Source organism: Mesitornis unicolor, unplaced genomic scaffold (assembly GCF_000695765.1).
Source record: "Mesitornis unicolor isolate BGI_N332 unplaced genomic scaffold, ASM69576v1 scaffold11270, whole genome shotgun sequence".
NCBI classification, from domain to species: domain Eukaryota; kingdom Metazoa; phylum Chordata; class Aves; order Mesitornithiformes; family Mesitornithidae; genus Mesitornis; species Mesitornis unicolor.
In genome coordinates, this window is record NW_010160339.1 from 82,314 (window position 1) to 107,392 (window position 25,079).

Consider the following 25,079-nt stretch of genomic DNA (forward strand, 5'->3'; position numbering starts at 1 on the left):
ACAGACAGTGCCCTATTGCATGTTCCTTATTCAATTAGGGCTGATCCTTTGCAGGAATAACCCACTTGTCTTACAAAATGGAAGTACAGAGTGTCTGTGATCAAAAGTGTCTCCTGTTTGCTTTTACTAACATTATTTCAGAAGTATCTTAATAGGCTATACCCTCTTCAAATGTGCAAACTTGGCCACTAAAGAAAGTTCCTGTTAATGCTAAGTGTTCAGTTACAAGCCACAAAACAAGTAAGTTAAGAACCAAAGCAAAGTGACACAGGACATCTCGGGAGAAACAGAAGGTTCTTGATGCAAAGATCCAGCGGGCTCGTTACGGATGCTGTAGAAAAGGGATTAGCAGTGACAACAGGCTAAAGAAGAGATGGAAAAAGAGGCTGATGCCAGGTGATCAGAGAACAGAAATAGAAGCAAAGGTCCATGGGGTAAGTTTTTAAAGGATGAAGTTTTAGGGCAGACAGGGAACAATCTTTCAAATGAAGTGAATTTATTAAAGGTATCAGGAGGTGGTATCGGTAGGCATAGAGTCATGGTATAAAGTAGGAGTGAGGATGAGCCATAAGAAAGAGTCTAATTGCTATTCCTTTTGACTGATTTTTCTAATACAGTCCTACTCTCTGTCTCCTTTGTGATACGACTTCTGTAGGCCAGCACTACTTTTTACCTTTGCTTAAAGGGAACAGACCTGGCAGGATCTTTCTGTAGAAACAGAACCTACCTTTTTTTTTTTAACTCTCTCTCTCTCCCTTTTTTTTTTCCTCCTTTTTCTGAACAGCACTACTGGACATCGAAATTCTTCCAAAAATCTGTCTTCTTATTGCAATACATATATAGAAAGGTAGTGGATTGCATTTCTTTTAACTGCCCTAATTATATAATATTCTCCAACACAGTGGTAAATTGGACTTGACAGTAAGTTGGGCAGTAATTTGAACCGGCCAATGTCATTAAAAAATTAACAAGTCAAGTTTAGTCAGCTTCCGCCTTTTAGTCTACTTCATTACATTTTTAACTGTTTAGAGAAAGCACTTCTATTACTGCTTTCTAAAAAGCAGAGGAAATGAAAAGAGAAAACACTGTTACTATTAGTAGAAAATGACACTTCATGGTCATCAGTTTAAAAGCATTACAATCAGCTGCCTCTTGCAAAATGAGAAATGCTGTGGCTGAAGGCACTTGAAATCAAAGATTAGCAGAAACAAACTCTTTGATTTCCAAACAAGAGACCATGGTACCAAATATACCGAGTTCCTAATTAAACAAGAAGAAAATGAATTTCTTAAATAAATTAGAAAGCGAGGAATGAATTAAAAGACATATATATGCCTGAACATCATAGCCTGGTTTTCTGTAACTCTTTGCCTACCCACAAATGCAGCTGGCTGCTCTGCTGTAATGATTGAATCTCACTTTATTTTGCCACTTGGCTTCTCCTCAGCTCCTGCCTGATCATATTTCTAGATGTCACTCACGTTTATGCAGGCCAGTGCACAAAACAAAATTAATTTAACTGAATGGCACATTAATATTACTACTTTTGACAGCATGGAAAACTTATTAACTATAGCATGTCATAAGTCTAGTCTTCTAGCGAGTCGTCCAAGTATAACACTGAAAGGAAATGTAATACATTTGAAACATTTTTTTGGCTTCTCAGACACTGTGAGAAGCCAAATCACAAAGCTTTTTCATAATTATTAGAATATTATGTGTGCATTGCAGTCACTTTACAGAAAATCATTGTTCTTCTGTGATAGGTTACAGAGAGCCCCCAGTACAGTGCGCTTGCTTGCTTTGAAAACATCTCTTGTAGTAAGTATGGGCGCCTTCATGTTTATTTAATGTAGTTTCTATTACCAAGAGTGTCTTAGTTTCCAAAAGTGACTGACTCCAAAACTTTAGAATATGGATTGAAATTACAGTATACATGAAAAATATACAGGATAGGTAGACAGCAGAGAAATGTAATTAAAAATCAAATAAATTATCAATTTCTTACTTGTAAGATGTGACACTGGATGTGGCAGTGTATTAAAAACCTGGCATAAACAGAGTCCTTGCAACAATGACCATACATTATCGATTAATGAAAGACAGAACAAACAGATTAAACAAACCAGCAGGTGGGAATGACTGGCATGATGGAATGAGTAATCCTCTATGGCTGCTGGTAAATTCTGCTGAAATTCAACAGTCCCAGGGAAAGACTATCAGGTGAATTCAGTGCCTCCATTACTGAAGATATACAGTATATTTCTATTTGATCTGCAAGAACCACAAAGAGAAATTCAATGGAATTGTGGATTGCCTTTGTAGCCAGCTATCTTCTTCCCTTTCCTCTGTAAAACTACCAAGACAAAAAGACCTTGCACCTCGTACCAGTCCCAGCTACGTTATAAATAAATGGTTCCTTTTGCAGTGACACAGCCTGGTTCACTCAGCTCCTGCAGATATGTGTCCTCCTTTCTCTCATCTCTTGCTTGCTGTAACACCAGTTCAGCTTTCATGTTCCGCCATAATATTCCCCAGTACTACCTCCAGCTCCCCTCCAGGACCCCAGTCACAAATACCACACAGTACAGCAGCCTCCTCTAAATCTTCTAAATTGGCAATTAGACAGGAGGCAGTACCTGATGTCGTTGTTTTAAAACTAGAAGCTTGGTGGTTAGTTAGCCAGAGGCCAAAGAGAACATGTGAGGATGTGGCACATGTTCAAGGGTTTTCTTGAACAGGGCAAGAATCTGACCATCCTTCCTCCTTAAGGTATTGCTTTCCATTAAATTTACAGGAGCTGTCTTACCATGCTCTTCAGCTTCCAAAGCAGCATACAACACAATCCTGCTCCAAAACCAGCCTGCCCTTTATTTTCACAAGGAGAAAACTCAGGCACACAGGCAGATCAGGATCTCCACTGCACTGAAGCCCCAGTGATGACCTGGAAAGGGGGCCATAGAGTAAGCTGAAAAGGAGTATGAAGAGCTAATGGGAAAACTACAGACAGATGAAGTAAGTAAACAGCTGATAGGTGAAGTCTTATGATGAGACAGTTCTCTACCTATAATTAATCAAGATGAAGAAGACTTTCCTTCATGGATAATTTCACCCAAATCAATGTCATCTTTTATTTCCATCCACGGCTTCTGTGCTACAAGCACAGGCAGGATTTGAAATCTCTTTCTGTATCATTGCCCTTCATTTGGAAAGTTTTCTTCCATGGTCCTCTTTGACTAATGTTTGTACTGGAGTTTTTCTCAGAGCATCCAAACTGCCTAAAAATATAACACAGGGTAAAGGACAGGCAGCTGGAAAAGAGGCAAGCTGAAAACCCTCAGAAAAGCTCAAAGCCACTCTTCTAGTGCTTCCTTAATTTCAGGGAAGTCAGAAATATGTCAAATACTCTCTCAAATAATTTCAGTATTTTTGTCTTTGCTTCCAGTTTAAATGAAGAAAAGAATATATGCCTCCTTCTACAACTCCTTGCATTATAAACTTTAAGTTCAGCTTGTTAAAAATTCCTTCTAACTAGTGCTATGTATGCAAATCTATTGACTTGCCCCTACCAGGCTCAAATCCACTTCTTAAACTAAGCATTCAAAAATATATTTTTATGAAACTACTGAAATATAGTCAAGTTTTTTGGATAATACAAGACAAAAAACCTCATTTATTACTCCACTTCCCCTGACCATTTCACTTTGAAAAATTCTCTTAACACATTCTTTAGGAAGACAAGACAGCTCATCAAAGGTCATCATAGCAATCTCTATCACACACCGAATTTCATTAATCTTTTCAGTAAAAAGAAAGAGGTCACTGCAGTCATCTATAAAAATCTAGAAAAGAAGACTGTACTTATCATAAGATCTCTGGCTCGATGATGTTCATTTTTAATAAATCTTAGACCACAAGGGAAATTCCAGAAGACTGGAGCAGTGCTAATGTTATGCCCATCTTACTCAAAAAAGGCCAAATGGGATGAAGGCCGTATCTATCAGCCATTTGCCTTTTATAATACCCAGATGAAACAAAGGAAGAACTCATAAAAGTTTGCATTAACGATGGTTTAAAGGCTATAGAATATAATGAATGTGAAGTCACATGGTTTTATGGAAAACAGGTCTTTTCAACTAAAACCAGATTCATCCTTTGATAAGATTGTAAATTTGGTTGATGAAGGAAACATGTAAATTTTTTTTGTACTGTTCAAGGTCTACTGCTGTTTTTACAGATGTGGAAGACACTTCTGCTGATAAAGTAAGCAGGTGATACAAGAATTAACACAATGGCAAATAGTAATGCAACAGGTTGGTCAGAAAGAAAGTGCTAAATCATTTAGCTGTAACCAGTCACACAGAGTACACCAAAAGCAAAAATTCTACATCCTAAGACAAAGAACTAAAGACTGCTGCTAAGTATTTACTGAATCAGGAAATATATCTTACAAAGCAGTGCCTCCTGCTGAGGATTTAGGGTCATAAGCTACAGACCACAAAGTGCTAGCATAATGCTGTGCAAAACGCTCAACAGTAGGAGTGAGCAGAAGCAGCTGGTGACTTTGCCTGTCTGGCAGGGATATCAAGTATTCTGCACACAGTTCTTGCCTACATATGTCTTTTTAAGACGGTGAAAACTACAAAGAAGGTAAAAAGTCACAACTCTTACTGGAAAAATGGAGAAAAACATCTTGATCTTGAAAAACATAAAAGGTGAATTTCTGCAGCTTTCTGAAAAGAGGACTGGAAGTGACTTGATTACAGTGCATAAGTACTGTCGAGAAGAGGAAGCATCACGTATTAAATGGCTTGAATCTACTGAAGAAGGACATAACAACAATCAATGACTTGGAGTAGAATCCAGTAACGTCCAAATAACAAATAAAGTACACATTTTAACAGAGAGAGAGTAACTGCTGAAGCTATAAGGGATGTGTTATTTTCTCCACCTACTGATCTCTTAAAATCAGTAACCTGCAACCTCTTTGGGTTTGAAGACCATCTAAGAGTTTTCCAGCAGAGGTACAAAGCTGTTTATAATGAATGCTGGCCTACTGTCAGCAGCTTTCTCTTTGTAACCTTTGTCAGTAAGGCCTCGCGTGGAATTTTCCAGTGGAACTTCCACAAAATTCTGATTAGTCAATATTAAAATGTGTCATGGGAGACTTGGTTTTGGTGAACTTCCATTAAAAACATGCATGATAATGCTAAAAGTCAGGATGTCATAAGGAAATCTGAGCTTTCGGAGTTTGCAGTCCATGGCCATGCAGCCAGGATGAAATGCTATGGGCTGAGACTCAGAGGGTTTCCAGCTCCTTGCTCCAAAACCAAGCAAGGTCTAAATGTCAAGCTTGTAAGGGGGTTTCCTTGTGCCACCTTCCTCCCAACTTGTCACAGAGGGAACTTTAACTCTCTCCTGGATACTGCCCATTTCCTAGATTGAGTTAGACTATACAAGGTTCTTTAAAATGTTCCTTGAAGATCTAGGAGCCCTCCAGACTTAGGACAGTTAACCTCACCTCATTTAGAAAAATAACCAAATCGATAGGAAATAGTAGTATTTCTAAACAAAGCAAAGGTTTTTGAAATGGGAGATTTTTCCACAGGAAAAAAAATAAGTTAATGTTAGCTAATCTAGGCTCAATGCAAACAAAACCAGAACAGATTTAAAGACCTGTTATCCTCAGCGAGTTGTAAGAGCTCACATAAGGGTGCCTTCTGGCAATAAACCCAAAGCTGAAAGCCTAAGGAGCATGTCCCAGTGTTAATACACAACATATTCAAGCTTTCTATGTAGTGATTGTGCTTGAGGCTGATTAACAGCCAGTTTTCATGATAGGGAACATATAAACAGGGATGTTCCAGAATCTTAAATTCTTACGTAATGTGACTGGTGTTTGTGCTGGCAGGTACTTATATCAACTCTAGAACACTACAGCTGAAATTCAAACAGGAAGCCAATATTCTCAAGTCATTCTGAAACATGTGATTGTTGCCGCAAACCTAGTGGAGCTTAATTAAAATATCTTCTCCTTTACAATTATCATAAATCAAAAAATATTAATGTTTGGATTTTATATTTTTAAATGTAAAAGTTGTAACTTCCAATACACTAAATGTGCATATATTTCCTTTAGGATAATGGATAAAACTAGAAGTATATAGTTCTCTGTTAAGAAATCAACTAATAGTTCACTATCACAGACAGACATTCTGAAGAAGTAACCATGTCTAAGAGATTTTAAACTATTTAATGATTTACAGGATATGTAGAAAAGTATGATTCTACATCTAGAGAAACTTAATCATTTGCTGTATTAAATTACAATGAGACAAATTGGTCCTCATTGTAAAAAAACACAGAGAATGGGGAAGCATGCGCATATTTGGATGGCACATGAAGTTACAGGTGGGTTTTTTTGGAGGGCTCTGATGTATTGTCTATACAAGTTAATGTTTAAGAGTGTTATAAAACGAAAATGCAGGAATGAAAACCTACTATGACAAAAAAGAAATCAGGTGTTACAGAGATGTGGAATAGAATAGAATATTTCAGCTGGAAGGTGCCTACAATGATCATGTAGTTCAACTGCCTGACCACTTCAGGGCTGACCAAAAGTTAGAGCATGTTGTTAAGGGCACTGTCCAAATGCCTCTTAAACACTGACAGGCTTGGGGCATCAACCACCTCTCTAGGAAGCCTGTTCCAGTGTTGGACTACCTTCTCAGTAAGGAAATAGTTCCTAATGTCCAGCTTAAAACTCCTCTGGTGCAGCTTTGGATCATTTCCATGCATCCTATCCCTGAATACCAGAGATCAGCACCTCCCTCTCCACATCCCTTCCACAGGCAGCTATAGAGAGCAATGAGGTTGCCCCTCAGATTCCTTTTCTCCAAACGTGACAAGCCCAAAGTCCTGGTTATGCTGTGTTCAATGCACCCCAGGATGCAGTTTGTCCTCTTGTGCTGTGGAAGAACTGCAGCTCACACTTAGTGTCACAGAATTGAAATAGCTGTACCTATTTGCTGTACAATAAGTAGAAGCTAAAAGTTAGAGTAATCAAAATTCATCCAAATGACCCATGTCTCCTGGAAAACATGCCTGCTCTAAAACATCACAGAAAATTAATGCTCAGCTTGACTTAATGTGAAAGCCTGAACGAATAAAAACACTTTCACCATAATCCACTGCTATATAGTTCTGGGCTGGGCACTAACAGACAGGGAATGTTAGCTGCAGACCTCAAGGCACTCACACAAAAATGAGCTGCTGCCAGTTTTGAGCTCCATTCACCAACAGATATCCTCCTGTTAATTTTCACAGTTACTGAAGATGATATGGAAAAACAAAGGTAAAATAACTGGGTTCCAGACAATCCAGTAGCTCTGAAGATTACCAGAAGTTATTTAAGTAGTACCTAAAACTGGTTAAGGATCTAACGGGAAGCTCAGGCACTGTCTGCTCACTGCCGTCTATGCCACTGAGAAGCTGCAGTGCCATGTTCTGTGCCAATGGCATCAAAAGCAACTTGTAAACCCCACATAATGGTAATCGTCCAGGGAATTACTTAGGTTAGAATTTTATGGCAAGGTGTCTATCTCAGAAGAAAAGGTTTGAACTCAAGGTCAGCCACAAGTTGAAAAAGGCACTAGAGAAGGGTTCTCAAATTTAGTTGCCATTATCAGTGATGGTGGAAGTAGCCGTAACTCCTAATTCTGTCCCATTGTAAGCAAATGCACCCAGCCCATCAAGCAGCAGTAATATACCACTTTGAACTCTCTTTCTCACTCCTGGTTTGGAAACTCCTGCCTTTGGCACTATGTCTGTAATTGTAACTGCAGATGTAATGCTCAAGGAAAATGACCTGGCCTCCACGTCACTGGATGCAGTTTCAGGCATTTCTCTTCATCTAGTGGTTGGCCAGCAAGAAGCACATACAGAATCTGGGTTCATAAAGGAGATCAGAAATGAATTCCATCTGCGCGCTGACAATTGTAGCTCAAAGTGAATTGTGTTCTGCTCTAAGCAGACAGCAGGACTTGTAGTTCTGTGGCAGTGACCACATTCAAGCCCTCCACAGAAGATCCTACTCTGGAAACTCTGTCAGTAGAAATGACAGAACAACTACAGCACCGCTTCATCCATCTAGCGAGTGAGTCTGCCAGGCAGTCATCTGAAACAAAAATTCCCAGTTAATGTAATTAAAAGCTGCTCACAAAACTACTTAAGTCTGCACAAAAGCTTCCATCACAGAAGATGCATTATAAAAGAAAGATGTATTTCTGCTCCATACTCAGGTCTTTATCTTATACGCACACATACACATGGAGTGAGAATATGCTGAGAAGTGAGGAGGCGGAGTGATTCACAGCAGTCTGATCTCTGGTCAACAGAGACACAAAGAAGCAACGCCAACTTTAGACTGCGGAGGCTAAAAAGTGCAGTTGAATTATTAACTGTCTCACTCAGGTGTATAGAATGATGGTTATAAAAAGTTTAAAAAAAGTTTAAAAAATGAAAAAGAAAAAAACTAAAAGAATAAGGAACTGAGAGAACAGTCAGTATTTTATTATTTTCTCCCTTTGTGTAGCCAGTGCTATGGAAGTCTGGAGAGACCGGAGAAATGGTTTGATCTTTAGAGAGTGGCATCATTCTTGGAGCAAAATTCCTCACTATTAGAATTCTAGAAAATAGGTTAAAAAAATTTGAAATGTATAGCACCAACATTATAAATGTTCATGCTCAAATAAGGTACAGAAAAGCACCTACATCTATCTTGTTAATCTCTTTAAAACTTATGTATGATGTAGTTACCTATGAACATCCAAGAATAATAATATATGCTTTGATCTGTGTGATTGAAAGACTAGCCCTAATCAGTCCTTCAAAAAGAACTGTGTGTATGCCATAGACTGCAAGATCTTAAAAACTGCAAGTGCCAGTTCTCTCATTAACCTACAAGGGGAGGATGCACAAAAAAGCAGAAACAGAGATGTGCTATGAAAAGGTTTCTTTCTACAAGTTGTTACTTTGCACAACAGCATCCAGCCCAGACTGAATTAGACACGAACAAGAAAAAAAGGCTATGCTATTACAAAGGTTTTTAGAATCTAATTTAAATTATCATGTCCTGAGTGTTTCCCTAGCTATGTTGATAACAATCACTGCAGAAGACCACAGAAAAGAAAGAGGAAAGAAGTACAGGGTTTACTGCATTAAAACCACCCAGCTGCATCACCTGTGACACACCAACACCACATCAGCCAATGTGAGGAATTGCTTCAGCCTTTGACTGGAGGCTGAGTTTTATGATACAATCGAACAGGTAACTGTAGAAATGAGTTATTGCTGTTTGTCATCTATTTAGCCTAAAAATAAGACCTGGTAATACATCCTAAATTCACGTACTCAACCTCCAAAAAATACTAGCATAAAACAGTGAAAGCCTAATACCACCAAATTGCAAATACAGTATTATTTTCCAGATTCTAACTGTGATTTTTCTAAAATAAGGGCATTTGGTGTTAATTCCTGTCACAAGTACAATGCAAAGTGCTTCAAATGCCAGTTAAGCTCGTTGTTAAACTAAACTGAAACACAACAGGCTCTGAGAAGAGGTTAAATGGTTACTATGGTAATCCCTGACATGGTCTAAACTGGTGTTTAAGAGCTCACAAAGGAAAAAAATGAAGAAAATGGCTAATATCTTTTCTTTCTCGGACCATTATTCCTAAATTTTTGTCTTTAACCCTTTAACAAATACATTTTTCTCTTATGCTTCTGGAAACTGAGATCTTGTAGTTCTTCATGGAGTGGGCACAACAAAATGGGGAGACTGGAGTGGCATGCTATGCCTCAACATTTTAGGGAAAAAGCTGTCATCTTTGCGAGAGCTGCTCCTTCCTTGTGACTGTTAAAATGCTGGTCTCTGTTCTGAAGGTCCTTCTAATGACACTTATGATGGAGTATTTTGATGCAGTCATCTCACAGCTCCCTTTCACTCCTGATCCTGGTTTGTAACAGCAATCCAAGAATGATTTTTGTCACTGTCAGTTTGCAAAGGGAGGGGAGAAAGGGAAATAAAGTATCACCCTGGACGACTGCAAAGCTCCCCCTTAGAATTCCAGTGGAAAATGCATTCTTTGCCTCTGGATAATGCATTCACTGATGCTGGTAGTCAGAAAAATGACGAAGTACATGAAAGTACATGAAGGCAGGAAAATTTAATATATAGCATGTTCTGTGGCCCTTTCAAACCAATCAGCTGACTCTGCAGGTGCATTTGCAATCCCTCCCAGATTGCAGAGCTTTCTAACTGAGAGTACTCCATGATTCTCTCTTAATTCCCTGGGATTCCTTCTGCAGCTTCCATCCAAAACACCTCTTTGTAGAGCAGCTTTAGCACCTTCCACTTGCAATGTACTTCAACCCTTGCAAATGACTGATACAGCAGCTATCTGAATGAATCACTCACAGGTGATACTTCCAGCATCTGAGTGATACAAATTCTGCTTAAGCCTTCTAAGAACTCTGAGATGATTTTTATCCCTCTCAGCATCTTTCTCAAAAGCCTAGAAAAACACCATTTGGAACATTACTTCCCAAATACCACTGTATGATTAACATCCAAGTCCAGTGCTTTCAAACTCCTTGGCTGGCCTGGCCTCTCTCCTCTATTAAGATTTTAAAATATCCTATACTTGAGCAATAAAACCCCACACAATAACATTAAGAGGCAGAGAGAAGGAATTGCCCACTGTTTCTTCCTTCGACCTTTTAACTTTCTACAAGGTCTTTAGGAATTTGCCTTGTCTAGAATCAACATTAATATAATTATTATTGTTATTTTGTGTATCATTAGATGCTTAGGACCAAGTGTAGGATCTATGTTGTCAGCACTGTTTAACCTCAAGATGCCCTTCCATACTTGAAAATAAAATGGTAATAAGTATATTTTTGACAAATAAGCAATGTAGGTTTTTCTGATCTCAGAATGAATACTGTCCAGAAACAGAAGGGCACTTTAACACTATCAAGGAACTTCTCCTTCTTGTCTACTGTCCCCTGTATTTGAATTTAATATCTGTAAAGCCAGACAGTCTGAGATGAATCAAGACAAGCTCCCTTTTGATTTCAAGTAAGCCAATTACATTCTTTTTGTAATAACACAAGAATGCCTCTGACCTCCTAAGGTAGATGTCTCTTCCAGAGAGGGAGTTAATAAAGAGAATACTCAACAAAGGTATATAGTAGGATTGTCAGCAGTTTGAGTATGAAAGACAAGAAATGAAATGCATTATTCTAATAGCCTGAAACAGTACCATAACTGCCCTACTTGAGTTTGAGGTTTTACCTTTAAAATCACAACATTTAAACATCTTCAATTTCAAGATGAAAAGCAACTTATTAGGTGCTGAAGAATTTCAAATCAGGGTTGACTATTCTCAAACTTAAGAACCTCTGTTTTGTTCCCTGTCTCACTATCAACTTCAGTTCCCTTGCAGAACAGATTTGTTCAACATTGTCCAGTTACTGCATGTAACTCTGCCACAAAACCTGGAAATTAAAACCCTCTTAGATTTAACATTTCAAAATTTTAATGGGGTGCAAGAAGAAGTGAACTTGAGAAAACTTGAACACCATGCAGAAAACAGTGGTCCAATATAATATGCAGCTAAATAAAGGAGACCTCACATTTCAAAATTTGTCTGACACTCTGACAGTATCTCCATAGGGATAATGATACTTTCTTTTACAAAGCACTGTGCTATCTGCAAAGCTGTATAAGAACTAAGTATTATTATTGGAGATGGGAAAGGCCTATTATATCATCTGTCCATCTCAGATATAACAGAAAATGACAGTGATTTGTTGCTGAGATTTGACATTTGTAAAAATGTCCTTTCTTCTTAACTATCTGCAAGTTTCAGCACTGAGGATTCAATAAGCTAGATGTCAGGCTCCAACTTCTATGAAGCATACCAAGGTATTAAATATACCCATTTCAGGCCCACTTTTCCATCTCCTACTTTCAGTTTTTATTTTTTGAAGAGGAAAGAGAGAACAATCCTCATGAACAGCACACGCCAAGCTTCAAAGAACTGTTCTTCCACTCCCCAGCTGCTGATGCTGGAGCACCTCTCCTGGTTGGGATCATGCACCATGTAGGAGGGAAGCTGTTGTGCATCTTGCCAGTGTTTTTCAGCAGACTTCCAACTCAAAAGCTATGTACGAAATACACCCATCACCACCCACTGTGATACGAGCATGCATTCATGATCTAACCTATCCATGGTGGATGTCTGACTGTATAGGACATAGAGGTCTTATGTGCCATCTTATGTAACGGCAGTCGTAAGAGGTCTGCAGAACTCTTGGCGGTGGACGCTGGCCGGTTGAAGATCCTTCTCCTCACGGAATAAGGCTCTGCTTCTCTACTGCTTTCAAGGGAAAGAATTGTTCCTGCTTTTTCTCACATTCCATAAAATTTCTCGGAACTTTTGCTACAACAGGTTTTCAGTTTAAGTGCCAATATAACAAAATGTCTGGAGGGAAATCAGTTGAAGTATTCAGAAGATGGCTCTCAGTATGATTCACACTGCTGTGAGCAAAGAAGAGGTCTGTCTGGCCTTCTGTACTGGAGTGATAACAGATATTGGATGCAGTGTGTACTCAGATAAAGTTAATGGCAGTGACATCTGGTAGATGACACAGAGGAGCAAACTCCTATCGTCTGTTTTTTAACACTCTGTGCCCAAACCATTATATGTCAGACTTGGTAAAAGTGAATAATCTTTCAGTATCTACCACTCTTCCCTCCCATGCTCTCGGTCATATGAGACTGAAGGACTACTAGATTAATCACCTCCATACATTCAGAAGGACAGCAGAGATAAAAGCAGCCAGGGAAAAAGGATTCAAGGTGTGCAGCTCATTAGTAGGGGCCTCCCCACTATTTAGCAGTCATTGTACAGACTCACACACTCCCAAAGCCCTCTCACAGTCATAACAAGTGCTTACATAAAGCCCTGTACCTTCAAAGCGCTTCACCAACATAAATATATTAATAAGACCTTTTCCAGAAGAGAATGCAGTGTCAGAGAGATGCCATTCAAATGGCTGGGCTGTGAGAGGTAGAGTTTCAAATATTTCATTAAACCCTCAGCCTTTGCCATCAATTTCAGGCCCATTTAGAAAAAAGGATGGAAAGTAAAGTGGAGCTTTATGAGCAAATAAGAAAAGTAACTGCTCGTAAAATGATTTTGCCTTCTATGATTGCAGTGTTAATTAAACTGTATATTCTGTGATGTGCATCAACTGAATTCACCATAAAGTGAAATGAAAATAAGATTTTTATACTCAGTTTGACTCATGACACCTAGATGGTTCTTTTAAAGTGACTGGTGACAATTGCCACTGATGTGCTTTGGTATACATCTTGTTTAGAGGACACAGTTAAAACATTAAGAACAGTTTGGCATCTGATACCTAATTGCAAATGTATTTAGAATTGTCGTTAGCGTTAGGTTGTTAAGAACTGACAAACACCTAAGTGCCATAAGGGCGAAAAAGGAAATAAAATATGTCATTTGTCAAATATCACAGACCATGTACAAATGTGCTTTTAAAGGACAAAATCATTATGCAATTATAACATGTAGAATAGTCTACAAAAGACATTTTGGTATTAATAGAATTACATTTGTCATACATTTTTGGATGAAATCCAGTTGCTTAGGTTTTAATTTGGTTTTTATCATGTTTTCTTAAAATTAGTAAGCCAGACCGCTATACCATGTTCATGACTGCTACCAGGAGACAAGCGTGTGTCTGTCACTACACATCTGGCACAGGCAAATCATGTTAGCATTTGTATGCGCAGTACTGTATTTGCTAATTCTGAAGCCAGAGTATGCCTTGGTCGCAGCTGTATCTGCTGTGAATTCTGCAACATCTGCTGCATCAGCTGATAACGGGTTTATGGCAACAGCACCTCTCTTTGTCCCCTACTTATTACCTCCTAATATCTACTAGAATTTGTATGGCATCTTTGCTGCTGAGCAGAGGTTGGAGTAGCAAAGCTGGTGAGGTACGTGGCAGTAGTCAAATATGGAAATATGAATGACATTTCCTGGGAAACACATCTCCCAAACCACTGACAAATGTAACTCTGTTGGTTCGTGGGAGAGATTTCTTTTCCAAATTGGGCTAAGCAATTCTTTCAATCAGGGCCACCACATATATGACAGAAGAAGAGGTTCCATAACAGAGCAAAAATTAGTAAGGACCTTTGGGATTAAATACACTTGGCTGACCTACATCTTGAGCAACTGGTTTCTGTGGGGTCACTTTTTATTTTACACTAAGCTCAGGAACTGTTGTAAGAAAGCTACAACTAATATATAGAAAACTAAGATTAATAAAGTCTCCAACTAACCTAAGTTATGATATTTTTCCATATTTATTAGACACGTGAGTATAGCATGCAGAAATGGAATAGAAGACCTCCTGTATTATGAAAAAAAAAAATTATGGAGTTGATGCAAGCACAGGTTTTCAGGATGTTTTCATAGGATGATATTGCCTAGCTTCTTCTAAGTAAAAAAGCCGTGCATCAGTAGTAGCTTCAAAAAGGCCCTATCAAAAATCTTTACAAAAATGACAATTATTTTTTCTGTATATATAATCCCTGAAATTTGAAGAAAGGTGAAGGCAGAGTCTTAAATAAGAACTAAGGAAAGTTAGTTTCTTTTAGTTAACACAACTCTCATGCAAAAGTATTTACATAGACAAATGACAAACACATATAAAAATATACATCTGTCAGTTCACTTGGGCTCTGAAAGCACAAATAAGGTAAAACCTAGGTTTTGTCCCTACTTCAAACTATTCAAAGTTCTGGTAATAGTCTAATATCCAAATACTTTAAAAATTACTACTTTTAATCACCTTCTTTTATTATAATAAAAAGCTCTTTCTAAGTCAGAATGCATTTTTGGAAGTAGCTCTCACTCTATTTCAAATAAGTTTAACATTGTTTAGTAATAGCAAGATATAAACTTTATTAAGCAACCAAGGGACTGAGTCAGATCTTACCGTAGAAGTGAGCTGGAAAACTCAAGAGGCAGTGCTGTATGCCACAAGACAGCTGAAACCCCACACTAATCTATCTTTGTTATCTGTCACCTGTGTATGGGGATACCACTGTTTATGTTCTAAAAGCTTGAAGTTATACCAAAAAGGTGAAGGTTCAATTCCTCTTTGTGTAGTATTTGGCTTCTTTTATGTGTTTTGCAACAGAAAAGCATGAAACTCTTTGATATCACACACAATAGTGCAATAAAAGTCCAGTTTGATACTTAATAAAGTTTGGAAAGGTTAATACACTCTGATTTCACATTTCCAGATTTCCAGTATGCTGAGGCTTTAAAGGAACAGGGCCCTTGAATTGCAAACTTGCTTTTTATCTTTTTTTTTTCTCTTTAGCTCTAAGACTGAAAGAAAAATGCCCCATATAGCATGGGTACCAATGTCACAAGCAATAAGAGAGCCCTGCAAATGCTGTCACTATGAAACAATGTCACGCAGAACAGTCTCAATGTCACAGTGGCTTTTGAATCAATAAGCAGTAGAAGAAAGATATCTGAAAACACAGTCTTTAAAAACAAACACTCAAAAAGGCAAGACTGAAATTTACCCCTTTTGAAAATCTGAGAAGGCTGCATGGCTCAGCATCTGCTGTATTTTTCACAACTTGCAGTCTAAATGCGATATTCAGGTTTTTGTCACTTATATTAAAGAAAGATTTCATCTAGAGATTGTCTCTTTAATTACAGAAACTAAGGTTTGAATCCAAAGGAGCTTATTAGCGAAATTAGACAACAAGGAACTCAGACTCAGATTCCTTCTCCTACCAGAGAATTGAAGCACATTGTGCACTCTGACTGTTATGAGTGGGCACATACTATCTAGCAATCAAAAGGCAAAATAATGTAAAATTGAGTACAACATGGTCTCATAATAAGTAAAAGGCGGATGTGCCAGTATGAAGAACTTCACAGGATCCACAATTTAGTGATGAAATATTTCCAAAAAATGTCTTGTGCACATGTGGCACTATACCTACTAAATAATGAACACAGGATGTTGGCACAGACAGGAAAATAAAAAAAGTGATTAATATCTGAGTGAGATGCTGTTCCAAGGTTTTTGTCAAATGCATAATTCTAATCAATGGATATTATTGCACAGCAGCTCAATAGAACCGTAAGATATTTCAATGAAAACCTACCATTATCTTCATGCACAATAAGATGCCTTGAGATGCAAACATTGAGAATGATTAGGGCCACAAAGAAGCCTAAATGCACACCACTCTTATAATTCAAATGCAAATTCTATGTACCCAAACTGCATAAATTCAGGAAAAAGTCAAACTCATGAAAACTTTCTTAATATGTTGCGTAAAGTATCAAAAAGATTGAAAATAGGATTAGCAAAGGAGAATGTACCATTCAATAAGTATTGGAAAAGATGCTTATCAAAAATTTATCAGGCAAAGTAAGTCTGAGAAATGCTGATAACAGATGGGAGCTGTCTCGGCAAAATAACGTTGCTAGTTTGACTGTTTCTCTAGCTGAGGATAGAAGCGTCCTGGGGGAAAAAAAAGTCAGACTTTTCTTACCTCTTCCTTTTCTGCACTTTGCAAGTCCCTCCACTCCTCAGTGACGTGACCAAAGTCCACTGTGTTCATCGCAACCTTATATTCCCCAATGATATCATGTTTGGAGAAGCGATCGAAGTCATAAACTGCCATCACTAAAGTTTTTCCACCCAGCTCAGAGTATGGCACCTGCAAAGAAGAGAAAATGAAAAACTTCATATCTGAGACAATAAAGATCAGTCCACTACAATGCAAATCTATTTCTTTGGTTTATCAGCTGTCATTTCAGCTAAATTGAACTGCAGAGAAAATTATGAGGTGTATTTGTTTCAGAGTCACCAGACTCAGTATTTTTTGAGACCAGGCTCTGGCACTCGTTAGAACAGTGTGGCAGCTCACTTATCACTCCCTGGGTTTTTCTCATTCTACTTCAAATAATTTTGTGGGTGATGAAACTGAAACAGGAAGCCCAATTATTTGCACTGAAGACACATGAACTTTTCACACAATGGTGTCTTTTCCTCAATAAATCAACTGTCATCACTCAGCAATGGGTAGCTCCCAGACTGATGAAAAAAACTGCATTGGCTTACTGTATCTGACACAAAGTAATTAGACACTAAACAGTTCTCTTACAGTACCACTACCTATTACTTACCGAGGCATATTTTTCATTATTATACCTTTCACACTGTATGCACTAAGGTGCTTTCTAAGTCACAGTGTGCTGTTAGAAATTGTGGTGGCAGAAGGCCAAGTTCTGACTAATTCTCCAGCTGTTCTGATGTGTTTCGGACAGATGCTGTGGGTTAGGATGCTTATGAGTCACATTTTTAATATTCAGATGAAGATGTGCTGTTCAGGTAAGCTACACTTGAGTGCCTGTCTGGAGAGGCCTGCTTTAGAAATTGTTTGGATTTACACACTTGGTCAATTTGAATATATTCTGCAAGTATAAATGATTTCCACAGGCTTCAGTAAACATTTCTCTATTAATTGTCTATATAGAAAGAGAAAAGAAAGCGTGGCATTGTCATTGGCCTTGTTAACTGCTGTATGTTCCGGGCTGTTTAAACCCTAGGACTGTTGTCTTTTGTCACTGTTTGGCTTTCACTTGCTTTTAAAAATACTTACTAATAACATGTGGAGTTTTCCTTTTTTATAACATGTTATATAATGTTTAAAAGGAGCTTTTCAAGTTGAGAGCCAGCTCCAGCCTCTATTAGTGGATACAATAGTTTCAGCGGGTACAGGGTTGCATATTGTACATATTGTGTTATACTAGAGCAAAATCTACTTTGGTTCTGTAAATGTGTAGCTTCTAAAAATCTATAGAAGGCAAATGTATGTGGAAAGCAAAATTCTAAATAATTTCACTTTTATTTTTACTCAGTCTCAAAACCAGAAGAAAAATGTTCTAAAGTGTCTTTTTCTCCATCAGTTTGCAATACCACTTAATGGATCGTGGTCATTTGGAAAGCATGAAAAGGCTGCATTTATCATTATTTAGGGTTTTTTTATCATTAACTTGACCTTAGTAAGGCACATTTTAGCTACCTTCCCTTTTAAAGAAGATCTAATGACAGTTCTTCCTCCATTTATTACCTTTAAAGTAGCCTCAGCCTCCAGCTTTGTTCAGGACTACCAAGGATGTCTTCAGCTCCTGTGAAGGCTTGCTCCCTTGCCCTGGTTTCTGCTCTGCTCAGAGATATTCAGCCTCTTGACTTAATGCAGGTGAGACCTTGGTAGGAGGACGCATAGGAGTGCTTTTCTGGCATAGACATGTCACTGCTCTAAACATGAACCCTTTTCCCACTTTGGGCCTGAGCAGGAACACCTTCCTCTGTCAAACTGGTGAAGTCCAGCTAGAATTTCTCAGTTTCCTTTTGGCAGTGCTGTGCGGGTATACAATTCCCACCCAAAGAAAAGAAGGAATGAGGTCCAGAGCTCAAGATATTGCCAGTAGTTCCCACATAAGTTATTTATTACAGTTGCAGCACCAGTTAAATGGTCGCTTGCCTTTTTCACTGTGGTCCCCAGAACAATGACAGTACTTGGCATGCCCTGTTGGTTTTCTCTTGAGTATAGACCACAGTATTCATGGGACGATCAGTACCATACTGAGATGCACCTAAACACTCTGTCAGGTCTTGTGTGGAAAGCAAGCTTTCTTCTGGAGCATAAAATGTGTATATTAAAAATGTGACTTAAAACAAGTGGACATTACAGTCCAGAAATGGATGATCTGGTTTATAATTTGTGCCTTCATTTAAGATGACACTGTTATTGGTTCTTTCTTTTCTTTTGTGAGCTACATGGGAATCTCTAATTTATAACTCTGTTTTCTTTTAAATACTCTCTTAGGAAAGCTCAAGAAAAAAATAACTCCCTGCAAAAGATTATTTGTATGAATATCTTCAAGGGAAAAAATAAGCTTATATATGCAGTAGTAGTTCTGGCCTCCAGGGATATCTTTCTTATTGAATGATTACATAGCCTGAGTCTTTCACTGTTCCTGTTTTCAATCTGTAGCTGTCATTGTAAGATTGGGCAGAGAGAGAAAGGCATAAAGTAACAGCAGAATGTATATTAGGAGAAGCCCTACGAAACATGCTGTGTAGTATTCCTTTATTGTATGTAACTGGGGTCTAGGCACAGCTACAGTTTTAGAAAAACACTATTGATAGATACTATTGGAATAACTTAAATACTGCAACATAAGGCTTAGCTACATTTATTTAATTCATGTTATTAAACCTGAGACATGATTTCTTTTCATATGTAAAGTAGCAAGGCAAAGAATTGCCATGACAAAGTCTAGCAAGATTAATCTGCCATATTTTCCTTTATCCATTTACCTTCCTTGAGTATGAATTTATTTTTGAGAGGAAAAAGAAATGGTATACTGAAATTCATAAATCAGACTACAAAGATATTCAAAGAAAATGCTGGTCTAGTGAAATTTACCTGAGATTTGTCAAAGTGTCCCTGTTTTCTGACTTTCTTCTAAGTTTTGTCCAGCCATAAAATATGGATCAGATTGTCATACATCAGGATAACTGAAGTGCCTAAAATCAAACTGTGTCTTTTACATCAACTGATGTCTGATTCTATGTTATACCATTTTCATGATAAGACTGAATATAACAGGTTTCTACAACATAAAAAATCACTATGCAGCAGTTACTAATTACATAAGAAGTTTAACTTTGTAGCAAAATATAAGGTACACAGTGGTAAATAAAAAAGTTTCAGTAATTATTTAAAAAAAATACCTTGAATGTAAATTGCTCATTGAAAACAGGGTTAAGGGTCTTTCTGTGGACTTTTGTCTCATATTTCTTCTTTTTATCAGGCAGCAGGAAAACTTTCACATAGGGATCAGATGTACCACCCATATCTAATGCAGGCAGCTCAGCTGCTTGAATAATCCCAACCAGAAGCTGAAAAGACAGAAAAGCAGAAGAATGAAATTTCAAATAGATATTTATAAAAAAAACCAGAGAAATACACATGCAGACAATATTTCTGGTCTATGAAAAACTATTCCCCCCCTTCAGGGAAGGCAACACTATAGACTTTCGAAAACCAATTATGGCAGATGCAGACTGTAAAAAGGCTGTTTTTAAGCAGAAGAGAGGTTTTCAAAGGGCAGCTGATTACAGCTAAATACAGACTTCATCTTTTTAAAGACTGCAATCAAATAACTTTCAATTGCTCTCTCCTCTTGTGCATTATTTTTCTATGCTGGGCACCATGAATAGAAATCACATTATTAAACAATCAAGAATGTCTAAATTTGACTACAAAATTTGTATTCTACATCCCCAACATGTAACCTTCCCCCAACCGAATACGAAAAGGTGATATATCAAATCCTTAGGCAGAGCTTGATTGAAAACAAATAGATCTTGCAGTCTTCCTTATATTTAACTTCTCTTGCTATGTATTACAAATGGGTTTAGGTGGTATACTAAGGAGAGCGTTTTAAAAAAATACGTCATGAAAACTAACCTTTGGTAACTAAATCCCAATAACAATTCATAATCTCATTGCAAAACAGAAAAATGAGTTTCTTAAATATCTTACACACTTTTAAAAATAATACTAAAGCACATTTGAAACTTCTAAAAAGCCTTAGCAATTTTGTAAGTATTACAAATGAAGGCTTATGTTATATTATGCTGTTATGTTACTTTATCTAGACATCCCAGCCTGTTCTAGGCCTCATAAGCATAATGGAATTCAGAGAAAGAAAATACTTTTAATCTTGTTTTATAGATATAGAACTAAGGTAAACATTTAAGTGACTCTTCAAGGTCAATCTGGATACAAGATATTAAGAACTGGGAATGAAATCTGAGAATATTTTCTCCTGAATCAGTGCTTCAGTCACAGTATATTTGCTTCTCTCCTGGATGAATTGTTTAAAAGTGGAAACAGAAGCTCTAACAACTGGAATACAGAACAACATGGTCAATCTAGGAAAGAAGCTTCTTGCTTCTGAGAGATTCCTCAAAGGTGGAGTTATTTTTATTAGTTTTAAATTCACAGTATGGCTTGCATGCTTTCACACCTATAGGACTCTTAAGCTCCATGAAACATTTTCCTTTACCTGTAAGAAACACCTCTCCTTTTCTGTCTTTATTCTTATTCTAGATGCATAACAGTTCATAATACATGGCTGTGCTCAGAATCTACATAAAGTCCTTCACACCAAGGAGTGAAAAACAAGTCTACAAGTTTTAGTTAACAGAGTGGAAAAACAATCCAATTCCCTTTTAAAAATTCTCTCTCTAAAGCTGAGGTATTGCGCTCTGGAGAGTATATTGGTCATCTTGTCTTCATCCTTAACCCTGTGCAATATAGTAGCTAGATTTTTGGTCTGTAGTTTCATGTCACTGTGCTATACTAACCTAACTAAATCCTCTCTTCTACTCTTTTTATATCATCTATGCTCTGACAAATTCCAAGCTGCAATATAATTTAGAGCAGCAAAATAAAATAGGAATTCATAACTCAAATAATTTAATAACGTAATTAAATACTACATACTTTTACAAATTTGTTGCTCTTCCATCCTATTTCCCTTTGTAAAATGTAGTTCACAAAACCAACATTTCCTTTAATAAAATGTGCATAGAAAGTTTGTTTTCATATTCTAAGGAAACTGAAACCCATTTGTCAGAACAGATTTGCAGCTTTTCCTTTCTCTCTCTTTAGATCTTCTGCTTCTGAAGGGTCTAATGCTTCATACTGATTTCATACTGATTTCAAGAGGGATCAGTGTGACTCATCACGTGGCCAGGGAATTTGCTCTGGGAGTCAAAGAAAAACTCCTTTAACCACGGGTTCTTGAAAGGCTTCAGAATTATTTTTGTCTCTTGTATTGAAAAACAAACACTGGTAGTCAGAATATAGTTGAAAAGACCCATAAATAATATGTATTATGCCAGGTCATAGCTGTGCGTAAATACCCTGCTGCTGACACTGAAATTTTTCTTAATTTCTCTTATTTTTCTTTGTCATTCAACAAGTAAGTGTACTGTGTTCTCTGAATAGCATCAAATAAAGAATCTGAATGCGGAAATAAATCACAAGTACATGTGAAAGTCTGTTTAGATGAAGAACAGGAATTAACAGGGATTTAAGTTCCATAGTCATTACTTAGATAGGAATAATGATTTTTTGACTGAAGTTGTCAAAAATGAAATGCAAGATATATATTCTCAAGTTCACTGAAAGACACACAGTAGAAGTGAAGAAAGATGTGTTGGTCTACTTCGGTCCAAAGCCACGCACAGTGAGTCTTAATGTGAGGCTGAGAATTGGTATAACTCACAAAAGTGATCCCAACCACACAGCACAAAGGCAGGGAGGGGAATTAAGTATGAGGTAGTTCAAGAAGTGGGCAGATCTGTTAAGTAGGTTGATATTAGGTCTACATCACGGTACAGCGTCTCTTCCTTCTGAAGACTTGGGTATGTATGCCAAAGTTTGGTCTTACCAGCTTCAGAGTAGGGCACTGAAGGAGCATCAGTCCTTGACTGGAAAGATTTTTATTGTTTGACTTTCCAGGTTTTTTTGGGTACAGAGCTTTTTATTTGGACTATTGCTCCAACCTAAAATTTTCTTGCCTAGTAGGTGTACTTTCATGGAGAGCAACAGAACCTGATGCAGCTGGTTAATAAGGCAAAGGGCACTCTTGATGAAGTGAGAGAAAGCTTGAAAGAGTCCAGCACAGAGCCACAAAAATGATTGAGGGAGCAGAGCATCTCCCTTATGAGGAGCAGCTGAGGGAGCTGGGTCTCTTTAGCTTGGAGGAGACTGAGGGGTAACCTCATCAATGTTTATAAACTTGTAAAGGGCAAGTGTCAGGAGGAAGGAGCTAGGCTCTTCTCTCTGATGTCAAATGATAGGACAAGGGGAATGGGAGCAAGCTGGAGCATAGGAGGTTCCATGTGAACATGAGGAAAAACTTCTTTACTGCGAGGGTGACAGAGCACTGTACCAGGCTGCCCAAAGAGGTTGTGGAGTCTCCTTCTCTGGAGATATTCAAAACCCGCCTGGACGTGTTCCTGCGTGACCTGGTCTAGGTGATCCTGCTCTGGCAGGGGGGTTGGACTGGATGATATTTCAAGGTCCCTTCCAACTCCTAATATTCTGTGAAAGCTAATCCTAACAACCTTATCACCATCCTAAAAGACTCACAATGAATCAACTTACTTTCATGTCCCTTTTTTTTTTCCTCCCATCTTTTGTTTGCTTAGATTTTAAATACCTGAAGGCTCAAGCTATCTCTTACTGTCTGCATGCAGACTCCATAATATAATGTGGGTTGACATTGATTGGTGATGCCTTAATATAAGTTATTAATAACCATTAGATAAAACTGTGTCTTCAATTTTGATTAAAGTTGTAATATAAACTCCAAGTACATTGAATACCAATTTAGTAGTACCTCTGTCATGAATCTTCAGTCTTTCTTTCTCTCTTTACTCTGTGCAAACAGTAAGGATTTCAGAAATATCTACCGTAACTAAATGTATTACTTCATTCTCCCCTTGCACATACAAAATGAAATGTTACAGATTGGTTGTTTCAAACCTGATTGTTCTGGAAGTCATAATCCAAAGAATATTGGATTTTCCCTAGTTTCTCCACTTCTTTGGGTTCTTCTTTCTCTTCCCCATCAGTCAGTCCAGTCTCAGCATCATCATCCTTCAGAGCCTAGAATGAAGGAATGTAATATTCATAAATAAGACAAACTCTTAAGTACCAGTTGAAAAGAGACACTGTCCTCAAATCTATTTTAAAGCCATTAAAAGCAAGCATGACAGCAGAAATTCAAATATGCATTTTATGTATATATTTATACTATTTAAGTTGCTCAGGAAGATGTTATCAATCAGCAAGCAAGCAATGGAAGTAGGAACAAAGCTTCTTGGACTATTACAAGCAAAGATTGTTATAAAACCTGAAAGTAGAAACAAAATATCAACTCCATATCAAAAAATTCTTCTGGACTCACGTGGGCTCTTAAAGAGGCACAGGGAGGCAAACATGCTATTAAATAAGCAAAGTCACACATTCATTCAACTTAAGACTATCTTGGCAATGTCAAACCTGGTTGTGCATGCTGTGAATTGTTCGCAATTGGCAACCCATTTCTGTAGGATTACTATGATAAAGAGCATGTGCCGTGGATGAGTTCTTCCTATGATCATATGCCAAACATTTTTCATGTTTATTTAGAATGAATATGGAAGCAAAGTTTTCACCATGCCATTAGCAAATGCATGTTTCTCCTTTTCCCTCCCTCCCAAGACCAATTTCCTTTTTATTCATTCCTGCTATAAAGCTTGGCTGAACGAAATTGATTGAAACTTGATTTTAGTTTGCTTAGAAAGTAACACAAAAATAAAAAACTACAGAACTGCTTACAGCTTTGTCTATTGCATAAAACCGGCTATTTTTAAAGGACACAGTAGTTATTTTAGATTTTATACATAATTAGAATACTAAATGATGTAATAATTTTTTTTTGCTGTACCAGAAAGCAGAAGTTTTTGCACGGTGGAAAAGAGAAGTAATACAATTATTAAACCATATGAACCATAACTAACTATGTAGATTTTATTCCAGCAGATCTTATCTGAGTAGGAACTGAAAAATGGGCAAAAGTTATAAGTCAAATAGTGAAAAAGTGTGGAAAATGTGAAAATAAAGTTGAATGTGAAAACAAGCAATCAATACTGAGCATTCATCTGGAACTGTTATTTGCATGTTAGAGTAAACAGTATGCTTATCTATAAGAGTCCCATTTGGATGAAAGTTCATTCTATATGCAGCTTCTGCCTGCAGAAACAGATTTTTAAGTGCAAGAATAAGATTTGTTCTTTCTTTTTGCACT

At 37.5% G+C, this 25,079-nt stretch overlaps 1 protein-coding gene across 1 annotated transcript in view; it reads right to left on the bottom strand.

Annotated features, from left to right (window-relative positions):
• SYT1 (synaptotagmin I) overlaps nucleotides 1–25,079 on the bottom strand; it is a 93,924-nt gene that overhangs the window by 56,149 nt on the left and 12,696 nt on the right. The window contains exons 3-5 of the mRNA XM_010189687.1: nucleotides 23,774–23,896; nucleotides 19,942–20,109; nucleotides 16,688–16,855 (exon numbers count right to left, since the gene is read on the bottom strand). Coding sequence (XP_010187989.1) covers nucleotides 16,688–16,855; nucleotides 19,942–20,109; nucleotides 23,774–23,896 — 459 coding nt within the window. The remainder of the gene's footprint in view (nucleotides 1–16,687; nucleotides 16,856–19,941; nucleotides 20,110–23,773; nucleotides 23,897–25,079) is intronic.